Below are 15893 nucleotides of genomic sequence, written 5' to 3'. Positions count from 1 at the left end.
CAATCAAGTTTAAGATCTAATGACTAATAATAATTAGCTTATCATATGAAAAATTATAAAAATGCTAATCCAACTAAACTATATAACTTTTTAATTCTATTTTTGATCACTTTTTAAGTTTATATAATTTTATTTTCTGAATTGAAATGGCTAACAATTCACTGTAACTCTATGATATTATTTATACGCGTCATTTCACGATAAAAAAATGGTCGCTTGACGTAATAAATAATATTATAGTTTCTTCACGTTTCTCTAAAGAAAATACTTGCGCGCGAGCCGATCATTGCAAAATATTTTTATAACGTCATTTTGCAATCAACGCAATGTTTGAAATATTCAATGTTTTTCTTTTACGTAGGTAGATTAATCACACACGGCAAACGCTGACTCGTTTTGAAGTTACATCTTTTTGTCAAACAAACTTTCGCAAACAAATTTTTTGTTCGGTTGTGTTTTAAGAATAATCATGTTTTTTTTTTTAATTTTCTTATTTTTTATGTATGAATATTTACCATCGTTAATCCTGTATCAAAATTGAATAATTTCAGCGACACACTCTTAGATAATCTTTTAAAATGTATTATGATGAGATGAAATAAGCTATTTAATTAGCATATATAGAAAACGATAATTGGCGTAAATATTATGTAGCCAATCAAGCTAATGTTTATTTTAGTATGGTTTCCAAGAGATAGCTCCTAAGATATGTGATTAGATATAAGCAAAGATAATTAAATAAAAATTATAACTTTGATACCTACATTACATTAACATTTCGTACCAATTTACTTACTTGTCTACCCAAGTATTACTTAAAGTCAGTCGATACTAGTATGGTCCGGTCTTCAAAAGGTACCAATAAAATTTGCCATCGAAGAAGTACTTCTTAAACCTTGTAGCGATAGCGGACGTGACGAATTACTGCCTGTGCTCGTATATAGAAACCGCATTATCTACGTCACGTGAGTTCATTATTATGTTTTAATTGCAGTCTATTTGTGTACGTTAGTCTAGAAGTATGATTCTACGCTTCAAATTCCGTTCAATTATTCCAAAATTTCTTTAAGATGATATTATTATTATCAGCAACATTATACTCACATACGTATCACACAGACCAGAACAGATGATAATGAATTTATTCTTAAAATATGTATGATCGAATTTAAAAATACTTAGATATCCCACGATTCAAAATTGATGATATAAAATGAACTACAGATTAATAATATATTGCATCCATTTATTGATATGACATCCACAATCTTGAGATTTTTAAAAGAAATAAAGTTGTTCCAAATGAAAATTACATACGTATAAAGATATGTTACACGGCTCACAAATATACAAACATAGTTCATGATATTAATCACTTCTCTTATTCCAAGTTTAAACAAATTGCTTAACAATGGTGCTGCTATTTAGGATTTCTGATCGACTTCATCAGTGGACCAGTGTCTGTGGGGTTCACCTCAGCCGCTGCAATCATCATTGCCACAACTCAAGTCAAAGATATCCTGGGGCTCAGCTTTCCTGGTGGAAAATTCTTACAGGTATATATTAAAATATTATACATATAATCAGCAATATCCGTGCAACGACGCATCTTTTACGCAAACACAATTAATTGTGAACCCTTTATTTTTAATATTTTTTTATTAAAACCGGTATGGAAAAGTAATAAGGACAAAAATATTATTGAAAAAAATATAGTTACACACATTTTTTCTAATGTTAACTATTTTAAATGTCTAAGCCTTAAAATAATTCAATGTTGACTCTTAATTTCTTCGCTACCATAGAACTAATAAGGTTTTTACAAACAATCTCTGTTGATCCAGTTTGTCTGCTATTACTTTTTGCTAAATGTAATCATCATTTTTTACAAGCGTCTGTTAATTTAATACTTTTTGTTGATATAAAGACTTTCTATCGACCTTCGTCAAATAATTTACTGCGAAATTTATCTTATGGTTCTGAAACGATGATCAAAATCAGATTATCTTATTTGGCTATAATCTGAACGATGATTGGTCGCTTTTTGCATCATCAGCTGCAATTTTGTAAGATAAATATGACGTAGTTATACCTTGTATGTATGTTTAGGTATGGACCGGTATGTACGAGCATATAGGCGAAACCAGACTGTGGGACACCGTGCTGGGCGTTTCTTGCATTGTGGTGTTATTGCTTCTAAGAGTAAGGATATAATTTTTTACTAATCAATCACAATATAAGTTTTTCATAATATCACAAACTACATACATACTGGGATTATACTATTTGGAAATGAAAACTAGGTACACAGGTACACAATAAGCGCAGACAAGACGCCTTTTTTTTTTTTTTTTTATAGAATAGGAAGGCGGACGAGCATATGGGCCACCTGATGGTAAGTGGTCACCAACGCTCTTAGACATTAGCATTGTAAGAAATGTCAACCATCGCTTACATATCCAATGCGCCACCAACCTTGGGAACTAAGATTTTATGTCCCTTGTGCCTGTAATTACACTGGCTCACTCACCCTTCAAACCGGAACACAACAATATCAAGTATTGCTGTTTTGCGGTAGAATATCACGCCTGTGGAGATTGGAGAATGCTTATATAAAGAGGTTTATTAAACAATATTAAAGTATATAGTAAGTACTATACCGGTTTAATTGGTTTAAAAACTACACTCATAGCTTTTCACATTTACGACAGTCGGGCGAAGTTAAAAGCAAAAAAAAAAAAAAACTATAATTTGACGTTTCTATATATTTCCTAGGCAAATTATTCACATTAGAAGTCTTGTCTTGTATCACGATCACAAGTATATCATCAAGTCATCAGAATTGACAAATAACACAGATGTCACTATGAATTTACCTAAACTGTTTTATATCGCTGTATCACACGTAATGATTACCGCCATTGTTATGCACTCTGGACTGTAACAAACGTCTATCAAGAGATAAACACGAACATTAACTTGACTACATCCTGTTACGGGTAAACCACTATTTACCATGTTATTCCTAAATACCTTAATAATATATTTTTTATTGTTCTTCTGTAATAAATCGAGTTTCATTTTTTAATTACTTGCTATGAATAAAAAATACGGTCTCATCAAATTGGCCGTCTGATGTTATAACGTCCATTGTGACTATAATTTAACTAAGTTTGTATCGAAAAATTATATTACAAACAATAAGAAGTATAGCAAATCTCTATAAATTTATTATTGCTTATATAATACAAGCCGCTTAATATGGCCTCGCTCTTGTTATTTAGATGTACTTTTTTTGTAATAAATACAGTTATTGGTGTTATGTTTATAATGTAGATACTAATAATACAATACAATTAACCCGCGGTAATCCGATAACCGCGGTGTCGGGTGGGCGAATTTGTCGGGCTATAGATCGTTTGTCAGAGGTCGGATTAACACGGGTCAACTGTATTATAATTAAAAATTGACAGCTAGTTGAGATTTTTTACTATTCTACCGCCAAACAGCAATACCTAGTATTGTTTTACTCCGGTTTGAAGGGCGAGTAAGTCAGTGTAACTACAGGCATAAAGGTCATATAATCTTAGTTTCCAAAATTGGTGGCGCATTGGCAAGGTAAGAGATGGTTCATATTCCTTACAGTGCCCTAAAATCTGGCAGTGGTAACCTTCAGGTTTCCCATTTATCGGTCCGCCTACGTATTTCAAATAAAATAAATAAGATTATTAGCAGAATGGTCTAAGCGAATTGTTTACATTAATTAAACTGAATATTGACGTCATTTTAAACGACAATAAAGTGTTTGTCAGTATTATAATTTCCTAACAATTGAATACCAAAAATTTCCTACCTACCTTAGCTATTATAATAAATATATGTAAATTTTACGTACGCTATGAATAATGCTGCAATATGAATTTAACGACAATGAATGCCGTGGCAAAATCGTTACCGTGTCGAAAAGCTGTACTGAATGTTATCGAACTCTAATTAACTTTTTTTTAAACAGATGTAATGAAAAAGTAATTTTATTTGACCCGCCGTATACTCCGCGTAATTGGATTCTTATAAACATATTATTTCATGATATTTATAATCATATTTTTAATTTTTCAATAAAATATATATATAAATATATATTTATATATATTTATACTTAAGAACTACGCAGACTCTATTTTAAGAATATATCAAAAATATTTAACAGTAACAGTCTATACGTGTCCCACTACTGACACATTCTTCCAGACCTCTAGACCTCTAACGATGGTTTCTTTCCTTGCCTTACACACAACTAAATCTTACGTGATGACTCAGTGACTGACCTTTGAAACGGTTTGATTTCCAATTAAAGTTTAGATGTTTTCTTCCACTTGAACATCTAAATAATCTTCCATTGTTAAATCAAAATTTAAAATATGTTTTACAGAAAGTTAAAGACATAAAGATCGGAGCAAAAGATATGTCAGACAGCGAGGGCAAGGTGTCGCGGCTGAAGGCGGCGCTCGCGCAGGCGCTGTGGTTCCTCTCCACTACTCGCAACATCCTCGTGGTGCTCGTGTGCGCCGCCCTCGCGTATTACTTCGACACGCAGAACCAGCAGCCTTTCGTGCTGACCGGTCAGTACAATTGTCACTATCGAATATTCATAGTACCATTTTTTTAAGTTTGTTTCTTCATAACAAAAAACAGGAAAAAAGATGAACCAGTATAACCACAAATTGTAAGATCTGATGTCCCAGAGGGGACTTTTGATCCATACCTTTGTTAGCCTAACTGTTAAGAAAGATTTTTTGTAAAACTTGTAGGAGAGGTGAAGGCTGGCCTGCCCCAGATATCTCCTCCACCCTTCTCTGCCACGGTGGGGAACCACACATACTCTTTCACTGAAATGGCGTCCACACTCGGCTCCGCCATTTTTGTAGTGCCATTGCTCTCAATTCTAGAGAACATCGCACTCGCAAAAGTGTTCTGTAAGTATAAATATTTTAGGAGACTTTAAGTTGTAAATTTGAATGACTTGCAAAACTTGTCCAATAATTTTCCATTTTGATGAACTCATACAGTTCTTGCTCAGCTAGTTCTGGTTCAATATGACTTTGTATAACTTGACGAGTGTGTGTGTAGCGGAGGGCAAGTACGTGGACGCGACGCAAGAGATGGTGGCGTTGGGCGTATGCAACATCGCGTCGTCGTTGGTGGAGTCCATGCCGGTGTCAGGTGCACTGTCGCGAGGCGCCGTCAACCACGCGTCCGGTGTTGCCTCGCCCGCCGGCGGCTTATACACCGGTGCTCTTGTTCTGCTAGCACTACAGGTATACCGGATTCACTTTGTTTAATTAACCAATTATCCATACAATACATCTTAGCGGTTTAGGTCCCAGGCTACCTCTATGTCAAATTTCATAGGGATCAGACCAGTGATTTCGTTATGTCGTGGGATAAGAGGGAAAATTCAAAAATCTTTATTTAATATAGGAGCATGATACTTAGTGATGGTCATAAAGTCTACCGCCAGTTCGGAAAGAAACACCTCAAACATGGGGAACTCGGCGGGATATTTCTTTTTTTTTTTGTATTTGCGGTGCAATTATTCATATTTGAATCGGCCTGAAAGCGATCGTCTTACTAAATTCCCAAGATGTGTTATCATCTAAGAAGTCATTTTTATAATATCCATTTACATAAAAACGTTTCTAAACTTTTTTTAAAAATTTTGCAATCGAATAATTTTTAACTTTTTCTAGGATCCTGTTGTAAGAGGGTTTAAATTGTCCAAAAAAGGAATTTTTAACCTTGTGTAGTCAGGTAACAATCGTAACTAGTTTAAGCTTCTTCTTGCTACTGACAGTATGTCACAATTTCGACAAAAATCATTTATGTTTTTACGAAAACACAAAACTTTTGAATTTATAATATTAATGTGATAGATTTTAGTTGATTAGTTAGGTATCTATTATTAATGTTACAATATTCAATCATATTTTTTCGTATTCACAGTATTTCACACCATACTTCTACTACATTCCAAAGGCTTCGCTAGCGGCGGTGATCATAGCAGCTGTCGTTTTCATGATGGAATTACATGTTTTTAAGCCGATATGGCGAACTAAGAGTGAGTAACTATACCTAATTCCAATCGAAGAAGGAGTAAAGACGATCAAAACTTACATATATAACGGGGTGGTATTGATCACGTGGGGTAATTCGTTGTCGGAGCCGTTATCAGACAGGTTGAGGCGCAAAGTTAAAGTTCAGTCTCGTACAACTGTTGTTTATTTGTTCGCTTACAATCGATAATCACAAAATAACAATTAACCACTCCGATTAAAGTGGTTGGAAACGCAGCAAGTTCGATACAAGAAAGCTAACCTCAAGTCCGATGTCAAATCATTAACAACTTATTTATTAACTGTCAAGTGGGCACTCTGAATTCCTGTATCGACCTTATTCAAGCGTACTACTTGACGTTTCCTAGAACCGCTTATACGGCGTACGTACTTAAATTATGGCATCCCATCTTTGATTCTGCGACATATATATATTCCAAGCGATTTTTTATAGATTCGCTATATTATTTACTACAAACAGTTCGTGATTAATATATTCTTAAAAACCAGATCAGAAGGGATTTTTTTTAAAACAAAATTACAGAAAACTAGATAATAAATTTAATCAATTTTACAAAATCACAAACTATTCGACAATTTTTACTAATGAATTTATGTAACAACAATTCTCCTAATTTAATTCAAAACTAACCCTAGCAACACGACACTAACAAACTTAATCGCAATGGATTACAAAAATAACACAGTATGACACCAATCGACCGAACACACGATAGCAAAAAGAGACCTGTCTACCGTCCACCCTCCTTTAAATAGACTTCCTCCCACTACTACCCTCCTATATTCCTACAATATCTTTATTTATAATACAACACTATTGCACTTACCTTTTTTTCTTTTTTTTTCGCTGGAAAAGCGCGTTTACGCGTTTCCCCCACTTGAAGTGGGGGTATGTGGGACTCGTCGGCACTGAGCATGCGCCGGAATACCCACTAAAATACCAGCGGTACCCACACCGCCTTTGCGGGGGGCGTCACCGTAGTATGCGCGAGCGATCCCGACGGTTGGCCCGCCTCTGCAGGCCTCCAAATCCTAGGGGATTCTCGGGGTACACAGACCCCCTAACCCCGGCACTATTGCACTTACCTACTTATATCCACTTTAATTTTACTTCCAAAGTTTATAATGAATATCGTATCAACAATATTGCGTCCAATATAAATATCGACCAATAATATTGCGTCAATTAAATGTCGAAGTCATTTATTATTTGTCTTTACTTCTCTCGCGGTTGGAACAGGCTACACGAATATTTTACTCAGTAACTTCCATATATGACATTTCAATTAATTGTCAACATTGGTTTCTCTGCTATCTTTATATTATAATTATTGTGATATTTCAGAGGTGGATATAATACCTGCGGTGGTGACATTCGGAGCATGTCTGGTTACGCGACTGGAGCTGGGCATCGTGCTGGGCATCGCAGTTAACCTTTTGTTCCTACTCTACGCATCCGCACGTCCCGCCGTGCGCGTCACCACCGCCGTTGTTAGTTAACGCTATTGTATATTTACACGTACTTTCAATAAACTCGCTTTAGTAACTGGAAGTATTCTAGATGATGATAGGCGAAACACAATAACATTAAGTATGGCTAGTATGAAAACTGCCATGTCTTTCGTTTATTGAATTTTTAGTAAATCCTCTCCAGACTTAATTTCAGACTTTTATGTTTATGGCAACGGCAAATGGTACGCCAATGAGCTCGATTTTATATATTTTTTTATTTCTACCCCATTTCAGTCCTACCGCACCAATGAATGAAACTTAGGAATAAATTTAAATATGTACATTCGTAGTTTTCATAGGCTTAGTCCTTATAAATTTGAAAATCGAATTAACATAAGTTATGACAAATTGATTATTTTAGTATTTTAAACGAGACTTTCATTGGCTAATGCTTAAAGATGTTGAGAGTACATGATATGAGGTGTTTTCGTCGTAACGTTCCAGTCAGAGGGCGGCGTGCGCTACGCGGTGGCGACCATCGATCGCGCACTGGCCTTCCCCGCGGCGGAGTACGTTCGGCGTGCGCTGCGCAAGGCGGCCGGCGACGCGCCGCTCGTGTTGGACGCGCACCATGTGCAAGCTGCTGATTTTACCGCTGCCAAGGTACGCACGATATTTGCGGTTTTTTTTATAATAGTACCTATTTATGATTTCTAAAAAAGCTGAAATCTATATACTAAGATTTCGATGCCGTTTACTCGGAGAATACAGCAGCCAATTTTTGAAATAAGTTACATATCAATACAATTAATGTTTTATGTAACAAATATTCAGTGTATTTTTTAAAGTATAATCAACAATATCGTTCTTACTACATATTATATTATTTCAGGGAATAAAATCTCTAATCGAGGACTTCCACGCTCGCGGGCAAACAATCATATTCTATAACGTGAAGCCGTCCATCGCGGAGGTGTTCCGCGGCGTGAAGCCACGCGAGTTCGTGCATTGCTCGTGTCGCGCTGAGCTTGAGCGACTGCTCCTAGAGGCACAGCATCGCGCTGCGAGGCGAGCCACTTGGTATGCGGTGAACTCGGCCTAATCACATTAAGCTTATTCCATGTATTTACTGTTTCAAAACACTTCACGAAAAAGGCAAGGCTGTCAATAGTTTTTATGCAACCATCAATACAATATTTTGTAGGTATAGCATGAAATATATTTGTTTTGAGAGAGAAACTGGTCTTAAATAAGGCGTATTACTCAGAATACCGACAGATAACACAATCAACAAAGCCTTACAAAACTCAGTGATGCTGATCGAATCAGACACTAATTGATTAAAATCCATTCGTTGCTTTAATTACTCCATTCGATGTATTGTGTTTATAATACCAAGTATTTATTAATCATTGTTTCAGAATGTTCGTGAGGTGTAATCATATGAGATCTCTAAACAGCACAAAGAGTAGAAGTGTAAACATATAGTCAAAACAAAATTTTTATAACGAGATAATTATAATTGAATTGGATGTCATTGGTTTTTAAGACTACCATAACTTGTCTGGGCCCGCTGTGTCCAAGCGAGGCAATACTTTAGTAGTAATATACAGTGTATTTATATATTATCTTAAGATATGTAATATATTATAAAGTGTATGATCGCGGGCGTGTTTTTAACAGTATTAGAATTTAACAAAATGTTGAGAAAAAATAAAATATTCTCAGAATATTAAAAGCAATTACTTTTATTTACCTATGTGTGGGTGTGTATGATGAATATAGACCTGTCTATAAAATTCGTTTGCAGGACTAAGTGTTATCTGAAAAGATTAGTGTGTTTTTATTTCTACTCTGCATTTATTTTGAATTAATTGAAAAATAAGGCTGGTCCTACAAATCCCCCATGCCTGGCGAACCCTGGGTACCAAACAATTGATTCATCTTTATCTTTTGGACAATAAGAAAAACTATTAATGAAGTTCAAAAAATCTGTAAAGAATAAAAAAAAAGGACGGCGTATTAGACTTTACGTGTTACCAAATAAATACTGCAGAAGATGCATTATAATTGGCATTAGCCAACTTTTATTTTGAAATTGTATTTGTCTGCATTTTTTATTTTTAGTAACAATAATTTTGTTAAACAACACTCGGCGCGTCTACATTTTAATGTGGTACGGGGGAAAAAAAACCTTTTTCGTTTGATAACCTTTTAACTAAGAAAGGTTATAAATAAGTAACTTCACGGCTCAAGCCCAAGGAGCGAATCGGTAATCATAAGCGTCAAATACTTTGGCACCTGTAAAGGAATAAGGATATACTAAATAATAATCATATTGGAGATAATCAAATATTTATTTTATAATCCTTCATAAGTCCATAAAGTCCAGATCTGCGGATTGCACAGCCACGTGTGACCGTGATACGTCCGTACAAAACTTCACCTCATTACAAATCATTCGCTTCAAACTTGGAATTACATAAACGTACATTTACATAAACTTACGTATATATAGTACGCACACATCGAGCAATAATTATCGTGATGAATTAAATTCGTGTATTAATATCGAAAAATGTTACGTTCGCTCATGTGTGCCACATTACAAGATCACCCTCATAAACATTACATTGTACGATAAACATTCCTATACAATAAATGTCGTCCCGTAACTCGGCACTTAAAACTATTAATAAAAGTCATACTTGCCAATTAACGCTACACAATTTCGCTATACACGAAAAATAATAATAAAATACGGCCCCTAAATAATTCCAACTAATAAAACTATTTGGATGCCTCGCTAGCACCAAGTTTCATTTAACAGAACGAATAGTTATTGAGCACTGTGAGTCGATAAATTCGAAATTTGCCAACGATAGAGTGTTCTACGAAAAATGAGCCGAAGTTTCACGTGAGATATAAGGAAGACAGAATTCGCTAAGGGTTCCTCAGAACAGAGGATTTATATACTAGAAATATAATAAAGGTCTAGATTACATAAGTTTTTTTTATAATAAATCCAATTTTTGATCCAAGAATCCTATTTATTTTTTTCTCAAACTGTATTATTTGTGTTTTATCGCTAAATGTCATTTCTATTTTGAGATCATCCCTGTACTGAGACCAAGTAAGGTGGCAAGTTTAAGTTGTCTCTATTGGAAAATAAATTCGTACGGTTTTCTGTTTCATTGTTATTTACCACACCTTGCTATATCAGCGGACATTTCATTACATAGTCGCTGACTAATTAGTCGATCGATCACCTCGCAGGCGATCGGATAAAATCGGTTATTTGGCATTACGAAGACGAACCGTACAACCGCTATAAATAATACGATATGACACATAACTTGAACAAAGTCGCCAGTCAACGATTTAAAACCTAACATCAACTAGATGAATAATCACAATTAAACTAAAACGTGGCGTTAGTGTCACAGGGACTAGCACTAACTTGACGCATCGAAGGTCGTGCGACGATCGCGTTACGGCCGGACTTTTAGTAGGGGGAGGGGGGCGTGCTGCGACCGGCCGCATTCCATTATCCTAAATACATTTACTAATCTATAAGATGTTATATAATTGTTAGCTATCGTATTAAACGTCGGAGTATTTCATTTGGCGCGGCGTTTTTTTTATATTACCTATAATTACTTACATATTTACTTACAACTACCGACTACATAGTAAAGAGTAAATTTCATAATACTAGTTTCACAATAAATGCATTCAAATCTCGCTTTAACAACGAGCGAGTAAACCCTTGTCCCACTCTCCTGAATTAAATCGGTCTTTATTATAAAGTCCAAACGGAGAGTCACTTCAACATTTCACTAACAACGATTCTGCACCCTCAATGTACTCGCTCAGTGCACCACCACACCACTTACTAAGCACGCACTCTAGGGAGGCGCCCTCTCATCTCTATATCACACTTGTGTATAAACCCTAAACGAATTTAATTATATAAATATGTGATCGAAGCTAACGTAATCTCTCGTATTCAGACATATGTTTGTGCGGAGACTCCGCGACTTACGACGAACATAAAGCATTCAGAAATCATTTAAAGCCAACGATATTCTGGTCGAAAAACACTATAATAATTATTATTATTGAGCCAGAAACAAGCGTATCCTATCGAGATAAAATAAACGACTATCATACACATAAATCTTTATAATTTTTACCTAAAAAAATGCGGATTATAATGCAACAGCCACACTTTCTCTTATTGAAACTAATAATCGCCATGATAGTCGTGCTCGATAGAATACACCATGTATATAAAATTATATAAAACAGCTAACGGAGTAAAACGTGAAACAGTCCAAATATGGCAGTTACTGTGATCGAGAACCGAACTCCAACACCGTACATCTATATAATTATCAATATTACATTATAAGTTACAATATACTTTATAGAACACGAGGGCCTAGAAATGCAAGTGATACATACGTTTTTAGACTTAACTTTAATTAGTCTAGAAAAATATAACTTTTTTTTTTCCTTTTCATATTTTTTTTTTTCGTTCTACATTAATTTCGTGGATGTTGATTATCTTCATTGAAACGGCCCTCGATGTATAGAAATATAGTGTCGGTGTGTATCGATGCGACTGTCGGTCGCGTCGCACGGTTTAATACTTCAGCAGGTCATCGTCGAGGTCAGTGAGCGCGAGTTTACTGTCTATTACTGAAAAATAGTAATGCGTTATTATTAAAACGAATGAAGAACGTCTAGCGAACTGCGATATAGATGTATGTATGATCTGCAAGGAAAAATGTACTTTAATATTCCGATGTGAGCTGCAAAACATGCATACATATGGAGAGAGCTCGATAAGTCGAACCCATTATACGTCATATCCGATGTACGGCAGCGCTTTCTAACACAATTGAGAATTTTCGACAAGTAACTCGATAACTTTTTATTGAACCGAATCGGGATTTCAACTCCTTAATCCTTGCCATTAGAACGAGACGGTTACAAATATAAAAAATAAGATCAGGTACAATCTCTACTATAATAAGTTTAATAGGTAAGTTTTTAATAATAGAAGAATCAAATAAAAAAGTAAAATTAAACTAACTAAGTCAGAATCAATTTGTTACTTGTCTAGTTTGGGAAAGATCGTGTCATCACACGCAGCCCTTTATGGCTATTGAATTATTTCTTATACATATATTATGTTCTCGCCTGTAATCATTATTTATTATGAAAATGTGCAAATTGTTTCATGCATGCAAAAGCAATGATAGGAAGCTCACTTTGGTCCGGGATAGTAGTATGGCGGAGGGCGCTCGTACTCAGTGGGTCCGTGGTAGCGTGGTGGGCCTTCTTCCCAGTGCCTGCACACACCGTATGGATGAATGAAGTGTCGCGATTAAACAAAACATTATAATGAATGGTGGGTGTCATTAGCAGTGCAAGTTGCAAATGAACATACTAATAACACCCATCTTCCAATTAGGTAGGCTTTGCCATAAAACATATTATTTGGTTGTTAACGTCTGGTATTCTTGAATCGATGCGTTTTGCTGAAGGATGGTAGAAATGTCTACGACAGGGTAATTAAAAATAATTCCTAAAAACTTTTCTAAAGTTTTGAAGACGTATACATATATGTCACGTTCCTCTAGAATTAGTGTTTATTGATTATAATAACGATTCGTTAAATATAGGAAGCAGACATTACGTCGCGTTCTATTTGTATGTGCGTGTGCATGTGCGTGTGCATACTAACTTTGGCGCCATATCATTATATCTGCGCGCGTGGTGTGCGTCGAGAGGCGGCGCCAGGGCGGCGTGCGACGCGCCGGCCGTCTCGCTCTCGCGCGCGCGCGTGCGCCCGCTTCGCTTCTCTGCGGCGTACGCGCTGCAACACAACACGCGCGTCGGCGCTACAGCACGACGTAGGACACGCCGCGTCACAACCGAAACCGACGTTACGATGCTTCACATTATATTATACCAACGTATCTGAATTCTTAATATTGAATAAATCATGATAATCTTTTTGACTGTATCTTTCATGTAAAATGACTTTCGATTTGAAGCATCTGAAGGCTTAAAATTTTTATTTTGATCGATATACTTACTATAATTTATCATATATAAATAATAGAAAATTAATTACCGAAAGGATCGTTCCTTGACGTCGGCTCGGGTTGTGAACTTAAAGGAAAAAGAAATTACAAACAGAATTCAGATGAAATTATATGTAAGTAATCGTGAAATAATTTTAAAACATCGAATAATATAAAAGAAATAACGAAGCGATTAATTAAATAAATCATCTGCATACTGCTTTCATTCAGAACAGCGAAGGGTACGTCAGCAAAACATGCAACATCCACAAAGTACCGAAGATTATTATAAGGAAACACGACAAGCCAGCTGAGAGCTAAAATTCAAAACTTTCAACACACATAGGCCTGTAAGTCAGACTTTATTACACGAACAAGCCAAACTAACTAAGTAAAAGTTTTATTTAGACTAGAAAGAAAGGAGACAACAAATCGAGGCCGAATTATAATAATATCACTGATCAATTGATGCACGTGACGTTTATCGTAGGCCTCAATGTGTATGAAAATACATGCAAGTTAGTACACACATGGAGCGTTTCATTTATTCGTGCAAGTTAAGATATTAAATATTTTAATTAAAATTTTAATTTTACATTAAATAATATAATTAAAATGTATATATATTTTATAAAAAATTCTAATAACAAGTAAAGAAATCGCGACGCCATCTTAACTTGCTTGTTAAAAAGATATAAGAAAACGCCCAATTTGTGTAATATTAGTAATACTGTTGGTAATAAATGTTTGTAAATGAAATGATTAATGATTGTTAGTTACCGCAGATGACAAGATGAGTAATCCTCCTCACGCTACATTCCGCTTCTAGTTGTGTACAATATACCTTATTCTATTTACGTACAAAAACAAAACGAAAAACATATAAGTATGAGTATAGACATCAATTCAATATTATTTATTACTATTATATATTACGTTTGGATGAGAAACAATGAGAAAGATATTTTACAATAAAAATAAGTACATTTGAATTTTATCAAATCCCTGCGTTAATTCTAAGTCAATTCGCTGCAGTGCACACATCTATACTATGATTATGATCATTATTGTGAGAGATATGATAATAACATATTACGATAATATTCTAATTATTCAGCCAACCCAATAATTGCGTACGAATGCTAGAAAACTGTATGAGTCAAACACCAATGATATTCGTTCCATGTCGTAGCCTGGGTAGCCGTTTCTTACTCATGGCCAGGGTTACTAGGTGTTATAGGTCCAATTTTTAGTGTTGCCAGATTGAAAAATAAAAAAAGAACATTATTTAATATATTAATCGTTCTATAGATTAAAAAACTATGAATATTATTTAAAATGAGACTTAAAAATATAATATTTAATAAATGAATTGTGTATTAAATTGTATGTTTGAATAGTTTTACTTTATCGTGTTTTATTTGTAACCCCCTAGTCTGTATTCTACACCTCTATGGCTATACATTAATGTACCCTGGTTATTTTTTACATATATTTTTTAACACATCTGGCAACCCTGCACGATATTTAGTATACAAAGCGTCATCATACGCGATATTGGGTTAGCGATTTTATAATTGAATTCAGTCAATATTTTACTTCTGTATACATTTCAGTTTCTCCTAGCATAGTTTGCACATAATAACTTTTGATTACATTTCTAAACAGTCAAGCTTATTTACGTACTAAAGGATATTTTTGTGTTATCGTTAATTTAATACATTTCAAACACGTTAATTACTTTACGTTGATATTCACATTTATTCTTACTTAATACTAAATTACTGTATTGCGCTAATTCAGCGTTCGAGACCCTGTCAACAAGCTAACGACAATATGCATACAAACCGCGTATCAAAACTATGCAAAATCTCTCAAAAATTTCATAAATTTTCGTAACAACTACGATATGAAATATGGATTCAATCAATAATTTGATCGATCGATTGTACAAGCGTTTCTTTTTTTTAAATTTTAAAAGCATCGTGAAATATGATATTGACATGTTTAAAAAGTTTTCGTTCTACAATATTGTATATTTTAGTAAAAAAACTGGATTGATTATAATAAATTTATATTTTTAATTCATAGGCGCAAGCGGTCGGTGAGGTTAGTAATGGACGAATAATGTAGTATACGAAGCATTATTACTAGCTTAACTTATTTTTTTTTTATTATTTACATTCAAAATTATCGATATAGTTTATTA

General features: G+C 34.7%; 3 protein-coding genes across 5 annotated transcripts in view; 1 reads left to right on the top strand and 2 right to left on the bottom strand.

The window, feature by feature from the left end:
- LOC126770511 (sodium-independent sulfate anion transporter-like) overlaps positions 1-9318 on the top strand; it is a 29831-nt gene extending 20513 nt beyond the window's left edge. Inside the window, exons 4-13 of the mRNA XM_050489927.1 lie at positions 1429-1556; positions 2110-2202; positions 4433-4622; positions 4812-4976; positions 5131-5318; positions 6004-6118; positions 7480-7625; positions 8091-8249; positions 8479-8666; positions 9008-9318. Coding sequence (XP_050345884.1) covers positions 1429-1556; positions 2110-2202; positions 4433-4622; positions 4812-4976; positions 5131-5318; positions 6004-6118; positions 7480-7625; positions 8091-8249; positions 8479-8666; position 9008 — 1373 coding nt within the window. The 3' untranslated portion in view covers positions 9009-9318. The remainder of the gene's footprint in view (positions 1-1428; positions 1557-2109; positions 2203-4432; positions 4623-4811; positions 4977-5130; positions 5319-6003; positions 6119-7479; positions 7626-8090; positions 8250-8478; positions 8667-9007) is intronic.
- The window catches only part of LOC126770530 (sodium-independent sulfate anion transporter-like), a 292448-nt gene that overhangs the window by 227636 nt on the left and 48919 nt on the right, over positions 1-15893 (bottom strand). The window lies entirely within an intron of this gene.
- The window catches only part of LOC126770498 (prominin-like protein), a 46017-nt gene continuing 40048 nt past the window's right edge, over positions 9925-15893 (bottom strand). For both annotated transcript variants that reach the window (XM_050489901.1, XM_050489902.1), the window contains 3 exons: positions 13342-13473; positions 12866-12946; positions 9925-12290 (listed from right to left, as the gene is read on the bottom strand). In XM_050489901.1, the coding sequence (XP_050345858.1) occupies positions 12278-12290; positions 12866-12946; positions 13342-13473 (226 nt within the window). In that variant the 3' untranslated portion in view covers positions 9925-12277. The remainder of the gene's footprint in view (positions 12291-12865; positions 12947-13341; positions 13474-15893) is intronic.

Source organism: Nymphalis io, chromosome 9, assembly GCF_905147045.1.
Source record: "Nymphalis io chromosome 9, ilAglIoxx1.1, whole genome shotgun sequence".
NCBI lineage: Eukaryota > Metazoa > Arthropoda > Insecta > Lepidoptera > Nymphalidae > Nymphalis > Nymphalis io.
The sequence above is the reverse complement of the archived record's forward strand: the minus strand, read 5'-3'. Positions and strand labels throughout refer to the sequence as shown.